At 40.4% G+C, this 27,912-nt stretch overlaps 2 protein-coding genes across 6 annotated transcripts in view; both read left to right on the top strand.

Moving 5' to 3' along the window:
• LOC135170233 (uncharacterized protein) overlaps positions 1-27,912 on the top strand; it is a 96,496-nt gene that overhangs the window by 23,442 nt on the left and 45,142 nt on the right. The window lies entirely within an intron of this gene.
• On the top strand, positions 16,066-26,876 carry LOC135170226 (transcription factor Zelda-like). Of its 2 annotated transcripts, XM_064135833.1 has the most exons (2): positions 16,066-16,336; positions 21,848-26,876. In XM_064135833.1, the coding sequence occupies exons 1-2, from the start codon at positions 16,328-16,330 to the stop codon at positions 24,761-24,763; spliced, it is 2,925 nt and encodes a 974-aa protein (XP_063991903.1). In that variant the 5' UTR covers positions 16,066-16,327; the 3' UTR covers positions 24,764-26,876. The 2 variants fall into 2 exon arrangements, with proteins under 2 accessions (XP_063991903.1, XP_063991902.1); XM_064135832.1 differs by lacking the exon at positions 16,066-16,336 and having other exon boundaries at positions 20,580-26,876.

The following is a 27,912-nucleotide window of genomic DNA, read 5'->3' as shown; positions in this document are numbered from 1 at the left end:
GTGCAACCACAAGCTCGGGGCCATGCGCCAAAACTCCAACCGGTAGATCCCACAATTAATCAGGATTACTGGAAAGAAACACTCAACAATTATTTTTTTCTTTTGCTGGCCATCTCCCCTATCGTCGCCTAGTGTCCGTGCGATGACCATCAGTCATAAAAAAAAACCGACGGCCGGTCGTCACTCATTGCATAGATATACGTATAGACATACACCTTGTAAACCACAGGATCATTATACTGTCATTATGTTTGACGAGCGTGTAATCGTGTCTTGGGGTGACCAGGAAGCCCTCCCCCCTTCACGGTAGATTCCGATGTAAACGTGAGGTCAAGCATCAAAACTCAATCCACGACGGCAGATCGATGTTTTAATCGGAATGTGCTCCGAAAAAGATTGTCCATTGGATTTTTTATTTGTTTATTTCTATCGAATATCCCTTCTCTGCCTTCATCATTATTCTCTTACATCTGTTTCAATGCATGGGCATATCACGATTCAGTGATTTTCTTCATCACGAGCTCACTGATTGGTGATTGATTGATGGTAATTTTCGGTTATTAACTTTCATCGTAATTCAAAGAATAGGATAATTTGAATCTCATTGAAAAATTCAGATTAATCGCCCGGGAAAAAGGGACCCGGAGAGAATGCGAGCTCAGATATTTAGTTTAAGATTTTTATGGGCGAAACATGACAAATTTGTGATCAGTTGGACTATAGCTGGCCGAGTTTGGGCCAGCCCTGGCCCGTTCCTCATCTCAATGCTGGTCCATCTGCGGCTAAGGGCCGGCCCCTCTTCATCTTCTACAGATTTATCATTTTTTTTCTCAATTCTTTACTGCACTCGCCATTTTTTCCCGCATGTATTATCTATTTTCTCTTTGTCATTGTGAATAAACAGTCATGGACCTTCCGTTGTCTTCCGCTACGTGATTCACCTTGTCGAATATTTCCCAGGCCTCTGTTCCTCAACCCCTATTACGTGAGCTATTAAACAGGGGGAGGGGGCTGAGATGCTGTGTCCTCTCTCGTGGACGTTAACTACTGATGCAGGTCATCTCGGGGGATACTTCAACTCTATCTTTTTCATCCCTCGATGAGAACCGGAGTGCTCAGTGGCATTGTCCCAACAGGACACTGGACCAGGTGTGGGTCATGGGCCCATTAAGCCTGTGAATTAATTATCATGCAAAGAGTTCTTCAACGATGGGCAAATGATGAAACAGCGAGGACCAACGGCCAACGTGACCACATTTTTTTTCGAGCTTCTTAAATTCTTTACGAGACAAAGGGGAATTTATGTTCCAACGTACGTTCTCATGGGTTTTAAAAATTGAATCCATCAATTTTTTTCTTATGCTCAGTTACGGAGGAAAGTTGGACAAAGGGCAATTATGAGGAATCAAAATGCGTTGAATCTTTATTTAGCCGCGAGACAATTTGTGGGGAAAGATATTTCTCTCTGGAATATTTTTCGTAAATCTGCAGGAGAATCATTGAAAGATTGGTTCGAAAAGACAAGTAAATGACTCATCAATGTTCTTCATCCCTTTCAACAATCATCGAATGATTCCACAAAGACATTCAACCCATTTAATTGCCCCCTCACTTAATTCAAATCTTTATTTAAGTCTCTATTCCCCCACTTTCCCATAACTTTCATTGAGCATCTTCTCCGTAAGAAATTGCATCGAAAATCTTTCCAACATTTAACATCAACCAACAAAAGGGAAAAAAATATCACAAAGAAAAAAAGTAGATACACCGAAAACATATCTAATACCGGGACATCGCTTTAAACCCATAGGGGTTGCGAGAGTGGATGGTCGTAAGGGTGGTTCGCCACCGGTGGACGAAAGGCAAGTGAGAGGGAGACTAGAAGGGTGATAGGAGTGGGTTTTTCGGGGGATTGGGGGGAGTGATTCTAAGAGGTCCGGCGCTGTTACAGACACACACACGTTCGTTGGCGCGAGTGAGACGCTCTCATAGAGTCAAAAGGGGGCGACGGGGGTGGTGAGGTGATGGGGGTTAGGTCCTGAGAGAGGGATGGGTTAGTGCGAGTATTGATCTTCGTCGGCCACCTACTCTATCTTCCTTCTTCCTTCACCTCCCACGTTACTTGAGCCCCTGGCGCCTCACCACCCCTCGTTTTCCGACCACCGGCTCGGAAGGGTGGCCCGGGTGGGTAAGATGTCAGCGTGCGTACATACAAAGTAGCCTCTACCCCACCACCCACACGTCGCCTACTACCCCATCCTCCACCCACCCTCCTCGGCTCCTCGTCCACTGCTCTCGCCTTATTCGCCTTGTGCTGAGGCATCCCCTTACCGCGTGTCCACCCCAAGCAGTGAGCGGGCGTCTGTACATCCTCGGTCAGATACATAAATTTACCATGTACGCCAACACGCTAGTGTACATCCTATGTTCCTCGCTGGGCTGCTTGCATATCCGTTAGTTTCTTCTTTTTCGGATGTTCATACCTATCAGGGAAACTAGAGGACCAGTGGATATTCAGTGGTAAAAAAAATAATGAGAAAATGGGTTTTCATGGACAGGCCATCAATTTTTAAACAGCTCAATAAAAATTAGTTGTTTATGTAGACATGCACCTGTTGTACAAAACTTCATTTCATGAATGAAATATCCACAAGTATAAATCCCGCCCTCTCATTTCTTCACGGAATCTGTGGAAAAACTATAAAAACTCTTGGTGAGAGAGAATTGTTCTACAAAAGTTGCAAGTTGTAGAACTAAGGGCTGTATTTATTTGCAACATCTCTTTTCACTTTCACCACAATTTCTCATTCACCTCTATCTTTAGAGTATCCTTTATCCGTTTATGTCTCTCTAAGCCGTACTTGAGGATGTATCATGGTGTTTTACTCCAGAGATTTAGGATTTATTCCCTTGGAACTGTTGCACTGGAGGCGACAAATACTTTTACCAGCGATTCATTGTGTACATTGTTTTTTTTATCCATATATGTCTGACGATGTTGCAGCTGAATGATTGAATTAATGAAAAATAATACCAACATACAGAGAATAATAGTAATTAATTAAGACTATACGATTTCCTTTCTTCAAACAAATTATTCTTTCACCTGAAATATTTGATATCGAATAATAGTGGAAAAAAAATCAAGAATAATCGGGTAGACGAGGGGATGAAGAAATATCTGTAATAGAGTGTCTCGAGAGCCCTCTTATTCCTCCCACTTCCTCGACTTCTTCGTGTATATCGTGCCCACACCTGGGGCCCTCAAGAGACCGTTGATCTCGTCGATGGCCAACCGATAATCCCTCGACTTATCCACAGACCTAGACCTTGCGTCAAGGCCCTTGCAGCCATTGTCCCATGATTTACACCTTGTCATCTTCAACTAGAGAATTCTCCTCCCCCTTCCCAATTGCCAAGATATCTGGAGGTCATGACCTGTTGTGTCAGTCCCCACACTAGCCCTTTCACTTTCACTCCGGCTTGCCAAAGAGTGCGATACATCTTTCACCAGGGTAACGGAGTCACGGATCGAGGGTGGAAAAGCATAATTATCCTTTGGCTGAGGCACACTCACGTCCGACCCTATTATCTTAGGCGCTGGTTCCCCCGGGGGTTGATGATGGGACGCGTGCGCAGATGGATGAGAACGCGAAGGGACGCGCGCGTGCTCTCACATACGCGCTTGGACGTTTCTAAGGAAGTTGGATGGACAAAAAAAAAATAAACGATGGGATGGAATGGGGAAGGGATAGGGAGGAGGAGGAGGAGGAAAACGAAAAAGGAGGTAAAAAATTATATGGACTGTAGTGGATCCTGGGGGAGACTTAACAGCCAGTGGGATGTTTCTCAGTTTGTCGAGTGGACTTTTCTCTTCATCTCTTCATTTTTACGCTCATCTTCTTCACTACAAGATTTGAATGGAGCCTATTCCAGGGGTTATTTCGGTTTTCGAGGAAATGTCTCTTCAATTTTTTATTACTCGTTTAGGGTAGAAGGGATTGGTTATTATTGTTTAAATTACGAGAAACAATTTAACCAAGCCAATAATTGATACCCAATCCCCCATTGATCCAATCCATTACCTTAATTTCCAATTAGCACGGTCGAGCCAGACTTCGTTCCTAATACAAACGACTCGATGCAAATAAATACACCATAGAACTGAGAGCTTCTCATATCTCTAACGAACATTGGGTTACAGTACCAGCACACCCTGAAGGCGACTGGAGGGAGGAACAACCCGGGGGGAAGTGTTTGAGAATCTTGGGCAAATGTGACCTCGGGCCGCTTAGCCATCAATTATATCTGTGCACGATAACGCGCTGGAATGACCGGGGTAATGAATTTCCCCCTCACCCTCGGTTAAAACCGAGACAAACCCCTTTACCCATTCTCCTTCCTCTGGCCACCCAACTCCCCCATTGGTTCTCCCATAGCCTTCTCCCCACCTCACCCTAGTGTCTAATGCCAGTTTGCCAACGATAGAGGAAGACAGAGGTGACTTGGGTGCGGAAGCCAACGTCCAGAGAGATTCGTGTGCGCACGTAGAAATTACTTCCACACTCTCCTGTCCATCCACCCCTCGTACATAGCCAAACACATATATATGATTTTCTAACTCCCTCCTATACCACCACTCAGACGCTGAACTCTCACCTTCTCTCTCTTTCACGCCGTGAGGAGCCAACGTCCACAATTTTCTCATGTTGTGTTGGTGGAGGCTCCAGAAGCAATTTACATGGTAGCATCCAAGTTGGGTTGAGGACCCACGGATGAGACAGCGTTGGAGCATTGTAATTCAAGTAATGTAAGCTTTATGCAAAATACATGTTAGTTAGAAGTGCAGGAGATAGAGGTGCTTCTCTCGGTTTGTATCCTCCTTCTTCGTGCGTTCATCCCTTTTGTACATCTAGAGTCGTTTCGTCTCTGTCAAGTTGGCCGGAAGGGGAGGTAGTCATTTCGGGGGGAGTGGACGAGGGCTACTTCGATCCCTGGGGGTAGGGGGTAAGATAACGGGGAGAGAATTTTTTTCGATAGGATACATTTTTCAGGGGATTGGAAAGGAAGTTTTCAATTTATTGACGGAGGAGGATTCTATGTACTGGGAGGGTTTCAGGGGCCCGCGAAATAGGGGGTAAGAGAGTTAACATCCCCAAAACAAAATAAAATCAGTAATTTAAGTGGTCTTCTGTGTTTATCAAGAGAACCACTTGGGCAAATTTCATGAAATCCCGTTATCCCCCTTCCTTTGTTCCTCTATTATTTTTGTTTGCTTTCATGTGCTTGTCCAAGTCACTTTCAAAATTGCAAGCGTCTTCCCTTTTTTGCTCATGTTTGCTTGTCATTTCCCACCTCTCCGCCCCTCCCCCCCCCTAACTCGAATATTCGTATGTATTTTATCCGCTGGACACACACGTTTCCCTGAAATATCTGGCGCGCACACGTAAATTTTCATCCCCCTCAGCTTTTTTTTCTTCTTCTTCCTCTTCCTCGTCTTCTCCAGGCTATGTGCTTATGTACGCTGAGAGAGCCTTCCCCTGTTGATTTTCCTCTTCCCCCTTCGTGTCCAGTTGTACCACCCCCGCTGGCTTACCTCATCCCCGTCACCAGTCCAACGTCGGCGACCCTTGACCAAACCGATGCGAGAGAAGACATTGGCGTAGAGAGTGAGAGTTTAAGAAAGTATCATGAATATTTTAACATCGAGAGCGGCTTTTTGTGGTGGAATAAACTATCGATTTCCAAGTTTTATCGGCCATGTGAAGGAGGTGATGGAAATTCGTGTGCAGATCATGTCTTCAATCCTGCCGATAAATTTTATTTGGATGATGAAAATTTATGGGAAAATGAAATTATGAAAAATTGTGAATAACAAGGAAATTATGTTTCTCATGATTTTCGTATGTTTAAGGCATCTCGTTTCCGGAATTACGGAAAAATATATTTTTATTGACTTATTTCTTTCCGTATCCTTAAGCCCTACGCCACTGTCCGCGAGAAATGGCCGCGAGGGTGTCGGCCGGACGCAGAAGCGAAAAGGGTTGGCTGTGTATACACGTCCAACCCTGAGAGGCCAAAGCATGAGACGCTGTGCGTGGCACACACGAAAAATTCCAAAACCCGAGGGTTGGACTCTCCCCGTGTATGTACTCAGTTATAAAAAAAAAATTTAGTCCCTCTACTCCTTCGGAAATAAACGCCCCGGGTTTATCTCATCCTCGAGCCTCTTCAATCCCATACGAAGTTCAAGGGGTCGGGATATATTTTGAGGATTTTAAATTGATGGTCAACCAAAACCTCTGAAAATTTCCAATAAAATATCCGTAAATCAGACGTTAAAGTTTGGGTTATAAATGCCATCGGTGTAAATTAAACCGGTGGTTTATGAAGCCACAGATTTGGTGAAGCCCGCGAGGGTAGAATCTTACAAACTACACCGACACAAAAAACAATTTTTCAATAACAAGCGGCGAACCGTGGGATCAAATGACATTTTGGTTACATAAGATAAAATTTTCGGAAAATTACTCCCAACTTTTGCCTTTCTCTTCGGACCACCAGTTTGTCCTTGTCCATTTTCAGTATAAATCTTACTGAATTCACTTCACCCCCTTATACCTCGATGGGTACTGTTGGTGTACACCGGAAGTTACGGGAATAGTCGTGGAAACTTTCGTGGTACCTCTCCGTTAACACCTTAACCCTGAAATGTACGGGTTTTGTATGAGAGGTATACATATAGGAACACGGAGAGTTTAAAGGCCTGGGAAAGTTGAAGGTTGTTTCGGGAAACTTGGCTTTTAACGCTCAACCAGGACAAATCGATGATAATGGTTTTTGCTTATTTTATTCGGCGCAATAAGAATTTATTTCTCAAATTTTCTGAGTCCTTTGTCTGATATACTTTTGAGATATCGATAATTATCGGTGTTAAGTGCAGGCTTTTTAGGATAACCGCGGGAACAGGGTAGGAAATGGAATTTTCAGCCAATCTATGAATCACGATCGAGACAGACATGTTCACTACTTAAATATTATCTTTCTTCATTGCGAAAAATTCAAAAATTTTTTATTCACCTGTCAATTACTTCGCAACAATTCCGGTAAAATATCCTGATCTCTATCTTGCAAATGAACTGTCAATTTTTTTTTCTTCTTTCCTCTCAATCACAAAGTATTTCATAATTTGTTAATCGGAATGTGTAAAAAATAGAACCAAAGGTCAGATTCAGTCTCTCAGCGCTCTTCATAATTTACGAACGCAAAAAAAACGTTTGAACAATTTAATGTGTCGAGATGAAATAAAATGGGAAAAATATTTCGCTTTGGCACGAAAACGATGTGCGAAATTGAAGACTGGGAAGAAATAAGGGAAAAAAGTGAAAATAAAACGGTACATAATATGAAAAAAAAAGTGAGAGAAATATACTGGCGCGTTCGACCTCGTAAAACACCCGATACACACGACGTCCATCGACGTTTATGTGTCGAATTCTCTCGACTGTATACACGTTAACATTTTGTGTATATCCCTTGGAGGCATTCACTCATCCTGCACATTGGAACAATCACGCGAGCTCTCATTCTTTTTTTTCCGACATTCGTGCTTATTTTATTTTTTTATCATTTTTTTGAGGAAGAAACCAGAGTCGGAGAGCAATTCGTGAAACCACTGGGTATGATTGGACACTTGGGATTAAATTGGTACTTACGAAAATTGCGAGGGATCATTTTTTTATACGAGACGGAATTTTTAGAAGAATTATTTGATTCTCGAAAAAAAAAATGAAAATTTCTACCGACTGCACATTATGAATTAAATATTTTCGAGTGTAATTATAATGCCTGGAAATAAATGAATGAAGTCCATGATTGCAAACTTTTCAGGCCATTAATATATTATATATTCTATACAATTTTCAATTAAATATTTAAATAGAATTAAAAGTTGAGATTGTAAAACATATTTCATCCAAACTGATTTATCATTAATCTGAAGCCAACTACCCCTTCCAAAATGTATCTCACGAGTACCACACCAAGTAGAGAAATGCTTGAATACTTTCGTCCCACACCCGGAGATGAGCTACGGCCAGTTGTGACCCCCTCTTAGGCGAATGCCCAGAAATTACCCCTTATCTTCACTGGGCAAGGCCGTCCCGTGGTCGTTCCCATTCCGCGCCGAATCCTAATGCTCAATCTCGAGATAAACGCGCACTTGGGTTATTAGAGGGCGAGGTCCTTGGCTACCATGCATATGAGTTGAGATTCAGTATACGTGAATCACTATTCTCAGGGAGGTAAAATTTGTGATAAGCCGTAGGGGGCTATTGCACCAACGATTGAAAACTTCCTCAGATTATCTTCAGTTAATTAATTTTCATGGAATTCATACTCCATGAAATTGAAGATAATTACGTAGAAAAATTATTGGAAATTTTGTTCAAATCTTGAATTAATTGTCAGTATTTATAACAGCTAATTATCATATCTGTATTCTCGGTCTGGGAGGGTAGAGCAATCATTCATTTTTATCACTATCACAACAATCAGCTTAATAATTCATCACCAAATACAATTCAAAACTTCCATCACTTGCTCTAAATTTCCTAAAATAATAAACCAAAAATTATTAATCGTGTCCTTCTGAAGAAATCATATTTCACCTGCCGAATCCACCCACTCCCTTGCCCCAGGAATTCCATTATTTTCTTCCACCAGCTCTCGAATAATCTGGTCGTATCGTACCCCGAGATGGTGTACATATGTAAAAGTACATATACCGAGATATATGCGAGAGACGCTTGACCAGGGCCTCACGAGAATCGCAAATCGATCGAGACTCTCCTCCCCGGTTCTGGCGTTTCTTCCCACTTCTCTCCCCCCATCGGTGTCCTGGTAAAATCCACGCCTCAGTCTTCCTGGACAAGCCTCTGCTAACATAACCAGGATAACCCTGGCCGCTCTTCTCGCGCAACTACCGCGAAAATTAAACCGCTCGCACGTACACGTGACCCCTATGGCTCCTGTAGACGCAAAACTATCTCCATCCACTGTACATTCGCATGGAAAATTCACATCCACACATACACATCCCTAATTTTCAAACACACGTACAAGACATATATACAGGTAAAATTACTGTGTCACGTACGTATGTGGCCCTTGCGGAGGGCCCCTGGCACATGCCGACGCGCGTAGAATGTAATTAAGATAAATTAGCGTTAAGGGGGAATCGGGCTGGAGCTTTCGGACGATGAGGCTGGGGGGTGGCGAGGAGGAGAAAAGGAGAGGCGCTCGCTGGAGAAAAGCGACGGGGGTGAGGCACGTATTTTGCTAGAGACTCCAAGTGGTCGACGAAAATGCCTATACATACACCCCTTGCATATATGAAAGCTTCATGGGGGCGGGAAGGGGGGGCAAGAGGTTGGGCCTGAGTAAGTTGCTCTGGTGGTGGAGTTCATGGCAGATTCTAACGACATTGAAGTCTGTGTTTCATCAGAAATATTCATTTGAAATATTCTGCGAACGATTTGTTCTTCATAGTTTTATAAATATAATTTAGTAATATAACTATTCATCTCTCTATAATGAAGTGATATTTAATTGAAAAGTACCCAATGCTCTTTCAACATTCCAGTTCAACGAAATTCAATAAATTGTGTTCAATCACATCTAAATGTCCATTCATTAGGCTATGATTGTTCTATTTATAAACAATGCCAGTGTAGGTGAAATGTCAGTGAATTTGTGGAATAGTCTGTCCATGACTTCAACCTCCATACACATATTGCACCCTTCCACTGTACTGGATGGAATGGTTAACGATATCTCGACACATTGGCTTGCGGGGCCTTTCGGACTATCAGGCGAAACAATGCCTCAGGGCTGCCTGTTGGTGATGGACACTTCCGATAAGTGAACGGTATCCATTTAACTTGCCCCCCCCCCCCCGCGCCCAATCTCCTGAGCTTTTCATAGTGCTGGCTTCAAGGCCATCAAAATCTTTGAGAATGTAATGGTCTATATTATGTATAAGGTGTTTCGGAATGATACGTCATCCTTGTGAGGATAACGGGGGGGTTTGTTTGGAGAGGGTGATTTTAAACCGTTGGAAATTCCATATGGGATTTTGGAATTGGAGATCAGAAGGTTCATGGAGTTAATTATTAATTAAAAAATCCCCTATCTCCCCTAAATTGGCAGATATTCCTAGAAATTGCCCAGACGAGCCAAGCAAGCCCTCGATCAAGCCTTAAAAAGTTTTTTTTTTTCTATCGAAATACAATCGATTCCCCCTTCCCCCCTCATCATGCATTCGGTCATCGTCGGCTCATCATTGACCAAACCATCAGCAAAAGAAAAAATTCGCCACAAAGAAGCGAAAAATAACATTTTTTAAAAATCGACAGTAATAGATCGAACTATTGATACATTGTTCATCATTTCCTTCCACCCATTCTTGGTTTATTGCCTTCTGAGATATCGGGGCACTGCGATGCCCCATTGGCTCGGGTGAGTGTGAGAAAATATCTCTGCACCATTCTGCAGAATGAAACGAGACGCATCGTGTCTCTTAATGCCTGTCGCCGGAATGATTTATCGCAATGACGCATTTTTTTTCTCATTTTTCTCCTGTTGCCTTCATCGTCCTTCTCTCACTCGCCTGAATCACTATCCATCTGTTTGCCATCTCTCCTCTCGTGGCGACGGGTTGCTGATGTTAGTGCTGAACAGTGATCGACGCACTTTCGGCGCTGCGAATGCAGCATTCACAGGGCGCTCTGAATATAGTCATGCTTATTCTCCATTCGTAGCATGACAATGCGCAGAATGATTGAGCTAAATTGTTTTTTTTTTCGTGCAGGTGCGTTCGCGTCACTCATCCCGACGCAGTCGAAGTGATGATATATTTTTTGCGAAATTCGATTTTTTTGGAATAAAAAAAAGTGAGGGCGCAGGTTTCGTTGGAAAAGATTGTCGGGAAAAAAATGAGACTTCAGGGACAATTATTTTCCAATCATGATAAATGTTGGTTCCTATAAGGAATAGGGAAATGGGAAAATGTCATTGACCCACATATGATTTTCCGGAGATATAGGGTGGGATCAATGTTTTGGTATGTTTTTTTTCCCCGTAGGCATTCACTGAGGTTATGGGGTGACTCCCGATGCTCGGATCCCATGTTGAGAAAGGTCGGTGGTACGCAGACCTTTCCACTGCACTGATCCTCCTTCTGCTTTCATTCAATTGCCCCGAAGATATTTCCCTCGGCATCCCCTACGGGTAGTTCCGACGGAAACACTCCCGTAGTTCCAACAAAATTATCAATTTCCAATCCATCATTCATTCTAGTGTTCATTTACTGTATTTTATCGTCAGGATTATTGATCCTAGACCCTTCATATTCATCCATCATATTTTTGGAAAAAACATAACGAAAGACTGCCCTTGAATTTTATCAATTGTTTTACTTTTATAATATTTTTCTGTTGTGTCCTGGAACGATAAGAATAACTGCACTTGACAGTGAGCAACCTTAATCCCCGGGGGGAGAATGCGGGCCAGGAGGTGGAGGCTTAAGGAGGCGGATGAAAAGTGTAGTAATAGAATGAATGAGACGATGGTGTACTCGGGGAGCGAGAGATGGTGAGGGGGAGAGTGAGGAGGGAATAGGTCCGGTTCATTGTTTAGTGAACAATGCTTATACCGGGTGTTTTCAACTGCATTGTGCGGATACGCAGGAAAACCCCGTCGCAAAGTGCGCAGGCCATGTACCACCAGAGCTTTTCGTACGTTCATTGTGTCGGTGTGCACCACTGACCCCAGGTAGTTTCGACTACCCCCTGCTGTCCGTCGTGTAAAATTTGGGGAGGGCGACGGAGACGTGTACCATTGGTTCCTAATGACTTTATTGCCGTGATTTAGGGGATTAATAATTCCCCAATACACACAGACAGGAAAATCATTTCTCGGAGAATATACATATACACATATATATATAACTCGACAAATTGCTGCGTAAATAAGGGAAAAGCTCCAGACATTTGGCAAATGCATGTCTGAATATTTAGCGCCTTCTAAGATTAGGACAGACAAAAGTGGAGTAGGGTAATTTGGAATGGACATATGGCCCGCAATTAAGGCTCTTAATCCGGAACTAATAAGTTTGAATAATTAAAAGTGAAAGTTATTGAATAGTTTCACTTAGTAGGTGTAAATCATTAGTATGGTTAAATGATTCAATGGAATTAAGGTTCGTTGTATTGGACGTTTGTTTCAGATGAATAAATGCCTGAATATTTTCTAAAATTTCAATGTAAGAGTTATTAGTAGAATTATATATTTTATAAAGAAAAATCTCAATTTATTTCATTTATTTCATGTTTTTGACAAGGCAAGAGTTGTGAACAATTTTAGTGTGTCTTTTACGTGACAAATCGGTTGACTTTTCCTCACTACATCACTGGTTGCGGTCCAACCGAAAGTCCAAAAATAAATTGAAATTGTATAAACGTCATCGCATGGACGACAAACGTTGTTAGTTCCCCGGTGAAATTTCCAAGAAATCACACTTCGTAATTATGACTTGTTACCATTAATTATCAGGTGGTGCGATAACGCGATGAACAAATAAACCTTCGGTTTTTCGGTCAAGGGCTGTAAACACTCTCAGAATATACGTTTTCCCTCGTTTCTTTCTTCATTCGAATGTGAAGTTGAAACTGGTGATTGACGTAATGTCTTTAGTCGATGCATCTCCGCTGTATATTCACCTACCCTCTCCCTACCCCCTTGAATATCAATGAGGATTCTATAAATATTCAATAATAAATAGTTCATTTATGCTTTCAGTTATTTTTCATTTGCAAAAGTCAATCGATATAAAAAACCAATAAGAAGAGTCTCAAACTGCGGAATTTTTCTTGTTTTTCGAAGAAAACTCAACTGAAATATTATTTTCTTTGCCATTTCTAAATGAGAATATAAAAACGATATTAACTCAACTAAATGAATATTTTGCACTATTCATATTTTCTCATTGTAAATAGATTATTCCATTTAATCTGAAGCGTCAACCATCGGATTAAAAAGGAATAATCTTAATGGCCTAGAGGGTCAAGATATTATTTCAGTATTTACCAATAGTAACGAAATGATATTTCTTCGTTTTTAAAAGATAAAAATCTCTCACGGGACCAGAAGAGCGTCTGAAAATTATAGGTTTTCGCAGTTTGAATTATTTCTTTTTCTCGACTCCAATGAACTATACGAAAAGAAGTGAAGACGAGTGTCGGCGAACGATTGGTTAGAGTGAGAGGTACCCCTGACCAAGGGGGATATACGAGAAATGGAAACGAGTGGAGAAGTAGACGAACGAGCCAGAGACAAGAGAAAAAGAAATATACGAAATAAGAAATAAAGAGAGACAAACGAAGAAGCAAAAGATCCCGCCGTATCGTGGACTCGATATATCGTGTCGTTTTCTTTCGCTCGTTTGTTTCCTTTTTCAATATCTCAGAGTAATCAAGCACCGAATGAAAGGAGGGGGTGGGGAACCTCCCCACCCCCTCCCCCCAGTACTATTTCATCAATTTATTTTTTATTTTTGTCGAGCTCTTCGCGGCGTAGTGTACATGGAGACTGGATGCCAGATTAATTCCGATGGAAAACGTGCCAGCGAACTTTAATTGTAAAACCATGGGGCAGGACAAATGGAAAAAAATTAAACGATTGGAAGGTCAATCGCAATCTTATCGGTACACATGGTAGACGGGTGACATCATAATGCAGTTCAAACTTATTTGAAGGGGTAGGCAAAAGAGGTGACAGGTTAATTTTAATTTTGGGGACTTCGAGGATGTTCTATAAAAAGAAACATGAAATAATATTTCCATCTTTCCTAAAATTTGGAAATGTCAAAAAATTCCTGAGCAACTCCAGCTCAGCATCATTCCAATCTCCCACAAAAACTAATAAAGCAATCATTCGAAATGATTACCTCAAAAAACTTATTTTTCCCCAGCTCATTTAAAATTATAATTTATAACGAAGCATGATTAGAAAATCAATTCCATCAAGATAAAAAAACCGACGAGGGAAAAAATTTTTCAAGGTATCAAATTTAAACCTCAAGTAGCAAAACGAGTAAATTACCATAAAAGAAATGATTAAAATGTACTCGAGCAGAAACGCAAACGGAGTCGTTGGCCCCGGGGCGATCATTCTCGGACACACATACAGTGAAAAAAAAAAAAACTTTAACACGGAAACTGTTAAAAGGCGAATGGTTGTGTTTGGCCAGTATAACCCGGCAATCATACGGTGGTCCAATTACCATAAGAAGGGCTCTAATTTCACACAATGCTCGCCACCTCCTCTCCCCCTTGCCATTCTTTTACATGATTTTTATTATTATTTCGAACGGGTCTCTGACCAATGCCAAAGGTGTACCACGTGGTGGTGGCGGCCTAGGGACCAACGATCGGCTTTCACGATTTCTCAATAAATCTTCAATGGCTTCGCATATACCCCCGGGTTTGTTCTCTTCCTGTCGGGACAACTTATTCCATAGTGCGTAGTGGGTATATGAGGACGAAAATTTGATACGGATGAAGAATGAAAATGCGCTGTTATGTTTGAGGTCTCGTGTGAGGGGCCTTGTGATGTACAGAAATACCCTTCGGGATTTTTTTTTCATTTTTCATTAACACAGCAAATTTTTTTCTTCAACGTCAGTCAATTCGAAATTCTATTTGTTATAAACATATGTTTTTGTCCATTGAAAATTGAGGGCAATATTCAATTGAATATTATGACGCAATGTCTATACTTACACCAACATTACTCACGCAACTACGAAGGTGATATTTTTTTCCTGGTGAATGGCAAATTATTGTTGCCCCAATTTGTTCTGCAATGACATATTCCGAGAATTCATTAAGTGCATATTGAAAAACTGTCAACTACGTTTGGAATGAATAATTGTGATATATCCTATTTAGGAGAGGAAATTCGCAGTATCCTAATCCTTCACAAATGATTCACATAAAAATTACTGAATTAATTAGTGATCATGTGCTTTATGCACTTTTCCATAGCCCTTGAATTTTTTAAAGGGTTGAAATCGCTCTCAATAAACTCTCACGGACTTCATCCCCGAAATCTCAACTAAATGAAATCAAAATAAATTCATGCACACGAGTATCTACAGTAGCGAGTTAGGAGATGTACATTATGTAGAGTCGATGCGCAGAGATTGCAGAGAATTTTCAACGGAGGACAATAATAGTCAAATGAATAAGAGCGAGCGAGAGCGAGGGAGAGAGAGAGAGTGGGTGGGTGGGTGAGCAGGAGGTTAGGGTGATAGGGGGCTACGGGGGCCATTGGATGTAAAGCACGTCTCGGACGAGAGGAATGATTAAAATTTCAATTCATTTTCCGCGTGGACTGACTCAGCCCTTCGTTGGCTTCTACACCGCACACCATCGCCTGGTTTTTCCTCGACGTCTCCGGGGGTTCTCTACGTCACGACCTCACCCGTCTAATTCTCCCTTACCTCGGGCTTTTCACTTCCACATCTCTCTCTGTCTCTCGCTCGCTCGCTCGCTCGATCCACTTCCAGCTCGCACCGCCGTCCACTTCGTTATAATTTTCTCTAATGATATACTTGGGCCTCTCTGATTCTCAACGGCAAACTGCTCCGTCCATATTTATTTTTTCCCTCATTTTTCTCTAATCTAGGAGTAATGGGGATACTTTCGTGTTAAAGGTGAATTATGTTGTTTTAATTTTTCGTAAATAATACAATTTTTCAATGTCAATTATTATGTCAATGACCGTTCAACGTTAGATTGAGTTTGAAATTTAATTTAAGTAATTTTATTATACATCACTGTATATTATTTATTTATTATTGCTACTTTCGTAATTTTGAATTTTGCGCGAATGTAAACACAACCGATTACGACTGCCAAAGAATTGTGTAAGCGGCATTAATTTCGGGAGAATGCCGGTAGACAACTGAGACATTTATCGATGTTTCCACCTCCCATATGGCGCTACAAATAATAACAGACAATAATAATAGGAATGATTAACCTCATTCTTCGTTTAGCTGTTTCGGTGAAAACACCGCATTTGTTCTCTTTCGAAGTCAAATAATCGCGATTTGTTGTTCATTATAATTTACTTTATTAATCAGTGATTATTGAAGGGTTAATCCCCGCAATAATCAAACCCCTTGTCATAAGAAGGAAGTTGTCAAAAATAAATTCAGTGTTATAAATGACCTCGGAAACAGGAGAGAAGAAATGATTTGGAAATGTTGAAAGTAAGTGATTTTCTGAGTATTGTCGTCTCATTTTTGTGAATATGTCCATCATTTCCTCGTTTATATTGATAGTTTTGAGTAATTTTTCAAGAAATAGCTCGATGAGCTTGGCTTTTGCCAATAGTAAATTAATTTTGGCTTCTCTCTACGCAAATAAAGTGCGTGATCGATTCCCTTTGGATAGTCTTGAATCTACCTCGTCCACTTAATAATTCAGGGAGGGAGTCAGGTTTCGCTCTAACAAAGAAAAAAATCTCCAATAAATTGGCCATAACTGATTCGTAAATTTTCCTCCTCATGTACTACTTTTTCCGATTTCGTACTTCGCCCAACCTTTACGTTTCACCCAGTAAATTTAACGGAACTTCTCACGTACTTTTTCTAGTATTTTTCTCTCCCTAATAGAAAAAAAAAATCTGGAAATTCCGTTGAGATCGATATCAGAGATCATTCCCATTTTCCGCCCCCAAACTATAAAACCCCCCGATGTGATTTGCGAATATCATTCGAAAGTTGAATCCCCGTTGGATGAGAATGAATCCAAGGGAAAGGGAAATATCTCTCGTGTCAGATTGAATCAGCCTAAGCAACATCCACTCAACCCCTCAAGGCCCCGCTCGACTGAACTAAATTTCCTCCTAGGCAACCCCCACTGGCATTCAAGGGTTGTGGACGCTGTCGAGCTGACCGTGCCACTATCAGCCAGATATTCGCTGGCGTGGCATTTGCGCCCCATTTTATTAAGGAAATTCAAGCGTCCAGGACGAGCTCCGTCCGTTGGACTTTTTTTTTTTATTTTTTTTATTCTTCACTCTCCACGAGCGTCCTCCCAAGCCTTGGCACAGGCCACTATGTAACTTGCTATCGTGACACGTGCGGCGACTTGCATTCCGCTGTATCACGTTTCTTTCCATCTATCCCTCACCCCTTATATATTTTTTTTCAGCCCCCTTTGTGCATAATAAGAAAAAACGATTATGCGGAGTCAAAAGAAAATGGAAAATTTTAGAAAACAGTCACGTGAGCGAATTCAATATGTTTGGCATTTATTTAGGTATTTTGTGGGAGGAATTCCATGGGGGGAGTGCCAGGGTGAGATAAAAGTTATTTATTTTAATTTGAACATCAGTCATTTGGGGCCTTGAAGGGGGGATGGGTGAAATGTTTTTTTTTAAGGCATTTCTTGAGGGTAAATGGAGGGGATGGAGCGACTTTTATTCAAATAATTTATTTTTCATGAGGATCATGCATTTGAATGAGCCGTTGAGTCGATGCTTATATTGAATGAAATAGCGAGGCATCTAATTATCCCGTTAATGAACACAGGACATATCAAATTATTTGTAACGCAAGGGGAGATTGATTAAAATGGCATGTCATAGACGCACGAACAAACGACTCTTAATTAAGACATGTAATCATCAGTACCTGAAAACATGACAAACGTCATCAGCAATTGCCGGCCATTATTGCAGAAAACACACTACTCGCTACGAATAAATTATTTAAATTCCAATGATAGAATATTCCCCTTGAGAAATTTTTCAAGATCGGTTTCAACAGGGAAAATACGACAATGAAGCAAAAATATTTGAATTTAATTTATCGCCTGTGTGTCTATAAACACTCGTTTCTCTTCTTTCATTGACCTCAAGGGACTTTCAGTAGTTTTTCTAATTTAGTGACGTGAACTTAAGTGATTCACTACGCACATTACTGAGAACACGTAATTATAAGTGGACAAATATGATTTTTTTGCGAATACATGGAAATGATGTTCAAGCAGTGAGGCACAGTAGATGAGTTCTGATATTTAATGCGGTCTCTTCGAAAATATCTTGGCAAGTCTTAGACTCGTGGGTTTGGCAAAAAAATATATCCCCGCGGATAAAATTTTCCATAAAAATTCCGGCAATCCGTCGTCTTCTCAATCGACCTATTTTTCTCGATTCCATCGAAAAATAATTTCTCCCAATAAAATAGCAACAATGTTCTTGGAATTGAACACAGTATGTTACACCTCCCATTGCTCTCTCTCGTTTCGGCGGTTTCTTCCCAAATTAATCAAGTTAAATTTCGATGTTGTCCATCCAAAACTTCCAAAATATCGAATTACACAGCTGATGGGTAGTGTACAACCGCCCGAAGGTGTTTTCATCGATGAGACTTACCCAGCTACTCACCTGTAATCCCCCAAAACTTTAGCCCACACGCCAACTGGCCAATCACCAGGCCCGGTCCCCAGACAATTAATTTCCCCCCAAAAAAAATCGCGAGGAAAAGTAAAATAAAGAAATGTCCCAGCGACACATACTGAACTCTCCTGTAACCTTCGTATGATCTTCAATGCGGTGGGGAGATGAATAAAAACGAGGAGGAAAAAGAAATCTGGCCAACCTTGCAATTTTTTTCGTGGCAACGTTTTTTTTTGCCTTCATCTACCTCAACGCTCTCGGCTACAAACGAGAGTCCCCGGACTCATGCACTTTGCATACGGAATACGTCATTTTCCCGCAAACTTCAACTCTCTCGCTCTATTCATCTCTACAAACCTATGAATATGTTTATTTGGTATTGCAGAAACACTAGTCTGTTTGTTGCGCTCTTGTATTTTTATTCTGGTGATGTAGTGAGCAAAGAAAACTTTTTTTTCAAGAATTTATGATTTATAATTTGACATAGGCTTAGAATTTTTACAATATTTTCGTCTGTCAAGAATATCAATCTCTAGTAGAAATAATTTTTTCTGTTTCTTCTCCCTGATGATATTTTAGGGGAGAGGTGATAATATTGTATGCTGTATCGACGTGTGTGGGCAAGGAGCGATTCGAGACTATTTAATGGAATAACTTGGTATCGATGACAGATCGAGTGAGCCTGTCGCTACATTTTTTTTCGCCAAATTATTAATATATTAATGTATTCTCAGACACGGTGACATAATTCAGAGAATTATTATTTTGGTGGGAGGGAATTGAGGTCCTGGGAAAATATTCGAGTTGTTCACTTTCGTTTTGACTTTATTAATTCCACAAATTTAATTTTGCTAGAATGGCAATTATTAGTCGATTTTTTTCTTACTCTCTCTCTCTCTCCTCGGACTCCCGTTAGCCGCGTACGCCTCGTGACCACATGAAAATTAAATCGGCCTAAAAAAAATAGCCCGCCACCTCCTCTCTACCTCCCGCACTTCGCAAAACGGTTACGTTTCATTACTTTCGTTTGGCATCTAACGTCAAGCCCTCTAAAATGCCTGTACTGTACCTCCTAGCGTCACGTGTGGAATTCGTTTTAGAAAGTTTCAATCAACTTTTACGAGCCCAGTGCCCGTGTATAGAACTTAAGTGTGCGGAAATATTGTTCCTCTCTTTTTTTTACGAATTTGCCAATCTCTGTCAACCGGCGGTTGTGGAGTTTGTCGATGAATTCTCTCCGTTGACAAGAGAAGACAGTAATTGTAAAAATCCTAATTGAAAATGGGAAAATTAAATGATTGAAAATCACATGAATTAAGTATCTTCTTCATAGATTTTGAATGACATCTAGTGGAGGGAAATTTTAGGAAGCCGTTCTCCAATTTCTCACTTGCTTTTGCAATCAATAAGCGAACTCAAGTTCCCCAATTTTTCATGAATATTTCCTTTCATATGCGCGGGAGTTCTCCACCAAATCCAAAACATCATCAAACCCCCGCATTTTTCATCCCCATCTCTTTGTTCAAAGACTCCAACATCCTCAACAAGCAAAAGACGAAGACAGAGCGAAATAGTTGATGAGACATCCCCTCCTGCAGGATTTTCCATCGTCCTTCGGACATCGCAACAGTGTGAGCACCCCCCTGCCCCCCACCCCCCTGAAACCAAGGGGGGTTTTAGGTGGAAATAGAAGGTGTACTGAGGAGTGGGGAAGATATGCATTGAGTGGGGGAAAGAAGAGCCCGGCATCTCGAAATTTGGTTGGCTGTCTACAACCAGCTTTACTTTGCCGTACGATTGAGTGAGGGAGAGTAAGAGAGACAGCAGGACCTTCATGAGAGGTTAGGAGGGGGGAGGAGGAGGAGGAGGAGGGGGAGGACGTGAAGGGTGTGGTGAGGTGCTGAGGGGGTTGCTGTAGAACCTGAGCGAGTCGGCAAGTGAAGGAGGGCGTTAAGGCGAAGAAGGTGGGGAGCACAACCGACCAAACTCTCCGTGGAGGAGGGGGTAGAGAACGATATAGGGTGGGGCGTACTGAGGGTAGAGGGATGAAGGGGCAGGAAGGAGGGGGTACAAGCTAGTGCTTTGGCGCGCCAGTGATGAGGAACACTAAACTCGGGTTCTATTTTCGCCAGACAGAACAGTGCCGGCGTTCGTGCGACGCAGGTCTGTGGCATTACCATTTATAATAAATAACACGAGACACGGACCGACCACAGGAAAATATTTAAAAATTAATAGTGAAGATATTGGAAAGTGAGAAAGTGATTTATGATAATAGACATAGAAAAATAAAGTTCTTGTGATTATTTTTTTTTAAACAATTGTTTACGTGAAATTAATCAAAGGCGATTAATTTTTATATTGAACTGTGACTATTGATGCCCAATGGGCTCTTCAATAGTGATGAGTAATGGAGAATTGTGACGTTTATTGAAATCATCACGTGTGTGAATAATAAGGGAGAGTTGTGGGGACACTGAGGGGGTTGATACCCAAAGGGGAGAGAAGTTGAAATCCCGTTCCCTTCGATTTTGATAGTTACATTAAAATTCGCATATCGTTGCGTGACTCTAATATAAGAAAGTCGAGGTCGTACAGTAACATGTAATCCATCAAGGTTGTTGCCACTCCTTTTGTTTTAGTTTCACCGTTACTCGATTTTTTTTTTCTAATATTCACGCTGAAGCAAATCAATGAAAGATTTTTTCTTTTCAATGAATTTTTTTTTAAACATGATTTGAAAATTAAAGATAGTTGAGAAAGGGCCAAGATAATGTCGCCGTTAGGCCAGACTGTAATTACCATCCCTTCGACAGTGGCCCTGTTTTATTGGACATTTACTGGGACGATTTGTGCGATCATATGATAAATGTAGAACGCAACGTATTTTATTTTTTAGTTTATTTACATTTATTTTTACATTTTCAAATATTGAAAAAAATACTGTGAAAAGTTGAAATAATTCAGTGACTGATAAATGTGCTTGAAGATAAATCGTTGATAATACGAAGTTTGTTCCTGAAGACGGAGCGCCCCTCGGCGCCTCCGAGGTACCCCCTCACCCTCCCCTCGTCGTCCTCCCTTTTTGGCTCACCCCAGTAAAACTGTTGACTCCTCCCCGGCCTCATCATGTGTGCGATAGCAATGTGTGTTATTGCGAAAAAACTTGTCGAGTGTGATGATGAGTGTTGAACAACAGATTCAACAACAGCAACACGTTAGTAGCAGTAGTTCAAATAATAGTTTTCTTTGTAACGAATGCGGACTTAAGTTCAATAGTGGTGATAGCCTTTCTGTTCATATACGTTATCATCAGGGTCATCTTATGCATCAGTGGGGTACTCCAGGCCACCTGGAAGAACGCAACAATAACAATAGTAAAGCGGGAAATCATAATTGTCACGTGAAACGTGAGAGTGTAACAGCAGCAGCGGACTCGAGTGAGTCGTCATCGCGACCGCCCTCGGTTGGCGCATCGGCAATTTCGCAGCGGCAGCAGCAGCAGCAGCAGCAGCAGCAGCAGGGACAACAAAATCCTCCAACGTCATTACAAAGCGGACAAGAGCCTGACCCACCGGGTTACGGGCATTTTCCAGCGCCAATGTTCGGGGAAACATATTTTATGCAGAGCGACCAAACATACTTGCTGCAGCATCAGCATCATTATTCGCCTCCAAATGATGATTCGCAGACAGCCAGTAATTATCAGCCAAGATATCATCCATACCAGCATGCTCAGCATTACCAGTCTGAGAGAACGAATTCTGTGAGCTCATCGAGCCCGAGAAGTCCCCCTCAGTGTGACAAGTGTGGTAATGTCTTTGAGGATACTAATCAGCTGGCGGAACATGTGAGATCTAATCATCCAACATCACCAAGTGCATACACAGCACAGCCACAGTATCAGCAGTTGGGTACAAGTCCTCAGCAATCCCAACCGCAGCAACAACAGCAACAGCAGCAACCACCACCGCCACCTCAAATGCACTCGTCACCACCGCATAATAGTCAGCCACCTCCTCAACCACCAAATTACGACTACAATTCGGGAGGTGGTGTGAAGAGTGATACCAAGGAGCAAGAGGATCAGGCTGAAATACTTGATCTGGATTCACACAAAGTGCAAACACACAGGTACGAGGAAGAAATGATGAGGATTCACCAGCAAGAGATGCAAATGCAGATTCATCATCAGCAACAACAACAACAACAAGCACTTGTTCAGCAACGAGGAGCACCTCATTCGGTGAGTGCTATGCTTGGTTGGCCACCAGGACAGCCTCTCGATTATCATCCTGGTATATCACCAATGGTCCCCATTGACAGTGGTTCACCATTAGCTGATCAACGGCAATTTATACCGAATCAGCATTTATCAGTTGAGCCACAACGACATGCTGGCTCACCGATAATAACAAGTACCCAACCAATGCCTGGCCATCATATACCAAGTACATTACTACAACAACCTCCAAAGCCAACATCTGGTAATCAATCGTGGAAGAGTAACGAGGCGCGAAGACCAAAGACATACAACTGTACAGCGTGCAACAAGTGGTTTACAAGTTCCGGCCACTTGAAGAGGCATTACAATACGACGTTACATAAAAATGCCGTTAAACAAAGTAATCAACCGGATCCAGCTAATATGCCAATATCAGCACATCATCATCCAGGTAGGGACAATGTATCTGGTGGTAGAGGTGGATCATCACGCTCACCTGAATTATCTACCTCAGGGAGTCCCCCAAACTTGATGGCAGGTTCCTCGGTAGAGGCGGCGAGGGGCCTGCTCAATACGCCAACCAATCCATACATCACCAGCAATTCCAGCAACGGGAGCTCGAACAGCAACGACTCTACGACATCACTGGGTCATCAGCATCAATCATTACAACAACATCAAGTACAATCACCCCAACAGGGACAATCTACAGTGGCCCAACACATAGCAACATCAATGGCATCCCACAATTCACCAGCCCAATCACCAATGGGTGTACATCATCATCAACAAATGGGTTCCCCATCACCCCAATTACCACAACATCATCTACCAATAGGTTCGCCATCCCAAATTCAACATCATCCAATGAATTCACCAATATCACCAATGCATCCACCACCACCCCCTCAACATCTCAATTCACCATCACCAATGGCATCCCATCATCACATGAATTCACCATCGCCAATAATGCCAGGTGTACCACCAATGATTTCACCACCGATGGGGGGTACTACGGTGCCTCATCAGCCGTACCCAAACGCCTTGCCCCCCCACGTTACAACCACTACCAATATCCCGGGCCTACTGGAGTCTATCACCAGCCAGCTAATTACTACTGGTGAAATGTCACCAGCACTACAATTTCAGACCCAGGATACATTACCCGGTTTTGGCACTTTTAGCAATCATCAGAGGGCCTTACCAAGTTTCAACCAATTTGGTGTAGCCGGATTTTTAGTTGGCCATAATCAACCACAGGCCATTAACGTGGGGGGGCTAAGCCCTGAGGATGCGATTCCTCAAGATAAATCATTTGAATCATCAAGTACAAACTATGAGGCATATGACAATTCACCGCCTCGATACGAATCACTCACCAATATGAATACATCCAATATTCACAATACAGATGGAATGATGATAAAACAGTATGATGGAGGTCAGCAACAAAATCAACAACAGATACGGGAATATCGACACGTCGAGGCCAACAATAATTTACCAGTTAGATTGGGCAAAGAGGAAGTCAATCCCAATATTGTTAAAGCTGAGGTTGATGATGGTAAATTGACGAGCAAGGAACATCAAGTCACCAGCACGAATACTGGCTCTCATTATATATCACAGGATGGCTTTCACAAGTGCATTGAGTGTGATAAGGTGTTCAATAAGGCTTGTTATTTGACACAACATAATAAGAGCTTTCATTCAGGCGATAAACCATTTAAATGCAATCAATGTGGTAAACGCTTTCCACATGAATCACTCCATGCAGAACATCTTCAGAAACATGCCGGTGAAAAGCCGTACAAATGTGAAATATGCCCGAAGCAATTTAACCACAAGACGGACCTCAGACGGCACATGTGCCTACATACTGGCGAAAAGCCGTACGCCTGTGATACATGCGGCAAGGGGTTCATCAGGAAGGATCACATGATGAAACACCTGGATACGCACAAGAAAAAAACAAACAGTCACAATTTACATTTGAGGGCTTGAATTGAGGCATGACGATGAGATGTATTCCATTAAAATTTCAACAACAATTTCACTGGCGAATGGGATTTTTGTTATTTTTACTGAGCATTTATTCACGCAAATTGATGGCCAGTTTATTGAAATTTTAAGGAACCATTTCATTTGTCGTAAAAACAATTATTAACACAATTCATTCAGTCCTTTAGAGTCTTTTTATCCCCTTCGCATCGACGAAGAATTCCCAATTGAACCTTTTTTTTTTCTTGAAAAACATGTTTCGAATCGTCGAAGGGGTATTTTATTGCTCAAAGATATTTATTTCATTACGATTGAGTGAACTTTTTGCAGGGAAAATCATCTTTTTTGTTAATATTGGTTTGATATTCTACAGCTCGGAGAGAAATTTGTACATTTGAAATGTGACATTTCGTGTCTACATTTCAATTTTATTGCAGTGGATGGAGTTGATAATTCGTATTGACTCTATCAACTGCAATGTCTCACATTAATTGTTCCTTTTCATTGTAATCAATATTTAGAATACGATGGGAAAATAATATGAGAGCCTCCGATAAATTGTAAATCTCAATCTAATATTAACGAGTATTGATTAATTGATATTGAAGCGAACCTTCGAAGCTTATCGATTGTACAAAATATGTTAAATGTATAGGCATATTATTATTATATTATTGTAATTATTGATTCAATGTGATCAAATAGATTGCGAAGAAAATTCCTACATCGTAATACTCGTAATTTTATAGTATCTATCATAGGTCTATGAAGGATTTAGCAAAAGTATAATGAGAGGTAGAGTTTGAGATAAAAAAATCGACAACAAAAAATAATGAAATGAGAGTAAATGATTATTGTAAATGAACCAATGTGAAAACGAATGCTCGAGGCGATAAATTAATTTTTTCTTTCTAATGTTAATATTTACCAATTGAAATACTGATTCATTATAAGTAAATTAATTATATATGTCCGAATATTAAAATTGTAAAATAGTTAATGGACAAGACCATTTATTTAACGATTGTTTCTACGAATAAATTGATATTTTATGTTTATACAAATATGAGACGTGACAATCCTTTGACTTTTTTCCCCTTCAATTCATTCCTGACATTCATTCCATCGAGGACACGTGTACCTTAAAATAATATGATACATTCCAATTGGATAGAGGAGGTGAGAATCGATCTAGCACGTTTTCACAGTGGCCCTCCTTTTTTTTTAAATAAACCTAAGATAGCCTAAGTGTACGATATGTGAACATTTCGAAGCTAATATTAAAAAAAAAACAATGAGATGAGAACAAACTGAAAATTGTACAACACTTCACGTTAGTCTCAGCAACAACCGAGTGAGTGAATTTTTCATTGAGAGTTTGCACGAGATTCAATAAATAAATAGCAGATGAAATGAAAAAAATTTATAAACACAAAACGTTGACCTCACCATAGTGAAATAACATGGAATTGTTTCTGTTGATAGTTGGATATTATTTTTCACATTGATTGTTTGAGGATAAATTTTTGATAAAAGTTGTGTTTATTAAATCATCGTCTCGTTTGTTGTTCAAATGTCGATCTAGAGTTTTCATCGCTGCATCTGTGTATTATAACTCTCTTTTTAATTTCAAACTCTCCATTAATTATCGCATTCTTGCTCATTCAGTTCTGTCAGTGACACAGTGATCGTAAACAATTGTAAACAGATGAAAAAAAAATGAACAATATAACAGATATATTTCCTTTCGGAATGAGGTCTGAAAACTGTACATAAATTTTCAGTTTATTATCAATGATGAAGAAAACGATAACGAATTATAATCTCTTGCCATTTTACAATGTAAAAAAAAACAAGAAAAAGAAAAGAAAACTAAAAAAAAAATCCCAGAACAGACTACCTCAGAGTTCAGGAATTATCGATGAAAGAAAGGAAGGAGAAAAGAAATGATGAAAAGCCAATGCAATAAATAATAATAATATAATGAGATGACAAAATGTGAAATGAGAGATCGCGCGGGCATTTTCAGAAAAAATTCAATCACTTTTTTTTTAATTGTCTCTCTCAAACTTCTTCTCGTAAATATTTATTGTTATATATTTTTGTTTTTTTTTTTCACGATAATACACACACACACACATATGTACGAAAAAAAAGCATAAATATTCATTTTTTCCTTCTCTCCTTCACGGCATTGAGTTCCTCCATCGCCCGCCGGTTAACGTTTTTTAATGAGCAGTATGAAAAAAAGTAATAATAAATGAATTAAATAATATAAATAGATCGGCGTACATTAGAGACATATCAAACAGTATTACTGTATACTCAGTTTATTATAGATAAGAAGTTGAATTAAGAGGAAAATACATGAAAGAAAAAAAAATTGATCGATACATATTTTTACTTCATATCATTATTAAGGCGTTTTTATTGAATATTATTAATGGAGGAAATAATACCGGGCATTCTATTGTGCGAAGCAATCTTAATTAGATAATGAAGAAAAAAAATTATGATTAATCCTCGGGATTCACGACGTGGGCATTTGATATTAGAATTTTGCATTTTTTTTAAATTCAATTTTATGAATGATAGAGAAAAAAAAATATATCGCCTCTTACACAGTACCAAATTACCGTTGGTTGTGCCAAACTCTAATGTTCGTTTTTTATTTACCCTTTTTTTGTACTATTACTCCCCCCTCCCCCCAATTTTTCTATAATTAATTCTTATCATTTGGATCACAATTATAATTTAATTTTTCGTGGGCATTTTCCTTTCATTGAATGAATGAAATAATAAAATAAACGATGGAAATAAAATTACGAATTGGAAACTTCGAATCCGTCTTGAATTGTAAAAAAAAGTGTGGATTAAATACACGAGATGAATTTGGAAACATTTTTCTAGATGGATTTCTGGAGTAATAATTGTATGATGAATATGATGAAATAGATTTTTTTTTAATTCACTTGTGCCATAAATATACGTGAAAGTTATTAAAGTAAAAGAGTAAAATGAATGAAGGGATAAATTCACTGTACGTGGTGATGAAAAATAAAGTTGAAATACACCCTCTCTCAAATGATAATGATATTTAATGATACAACGTGGTTTCTGTTCCTGTATACGGCCGTTATTACGTCGATGAG

Source organism: Diachasmimorpha longicaudata, chromosome 16 (genome assembly GCF_034640455.1).
Source record: "Diachasmimorpha longicaudata isolate KC_UGA_2023 chromosome 16, iyDiaLong2, whole genome shotgun sequence".
In the NCBI taxonomy this organism is placed as follows: domain Eukaryota; kingdom Metazoa; phylum Arthropoda; class Insecta; order Hymenoptera; family Braconidae; genus Diachasmimorpha; species Diachasmimorpha longicaudata.
Note: the sequence above shows the minus strand (reverse complement) of the source record. Positions and strands in the feature narration are given on the sequence as shown.

What these genes read in the sequence shown, in the direction of transcription:
- LOC135170226 (XM_064135832.1), top strand. Translation starts at nt 21,710, where the DNA reads ATGATGAGTGTTGAACAACAGATTCAACAACAGCAACACGTTAGTAGC.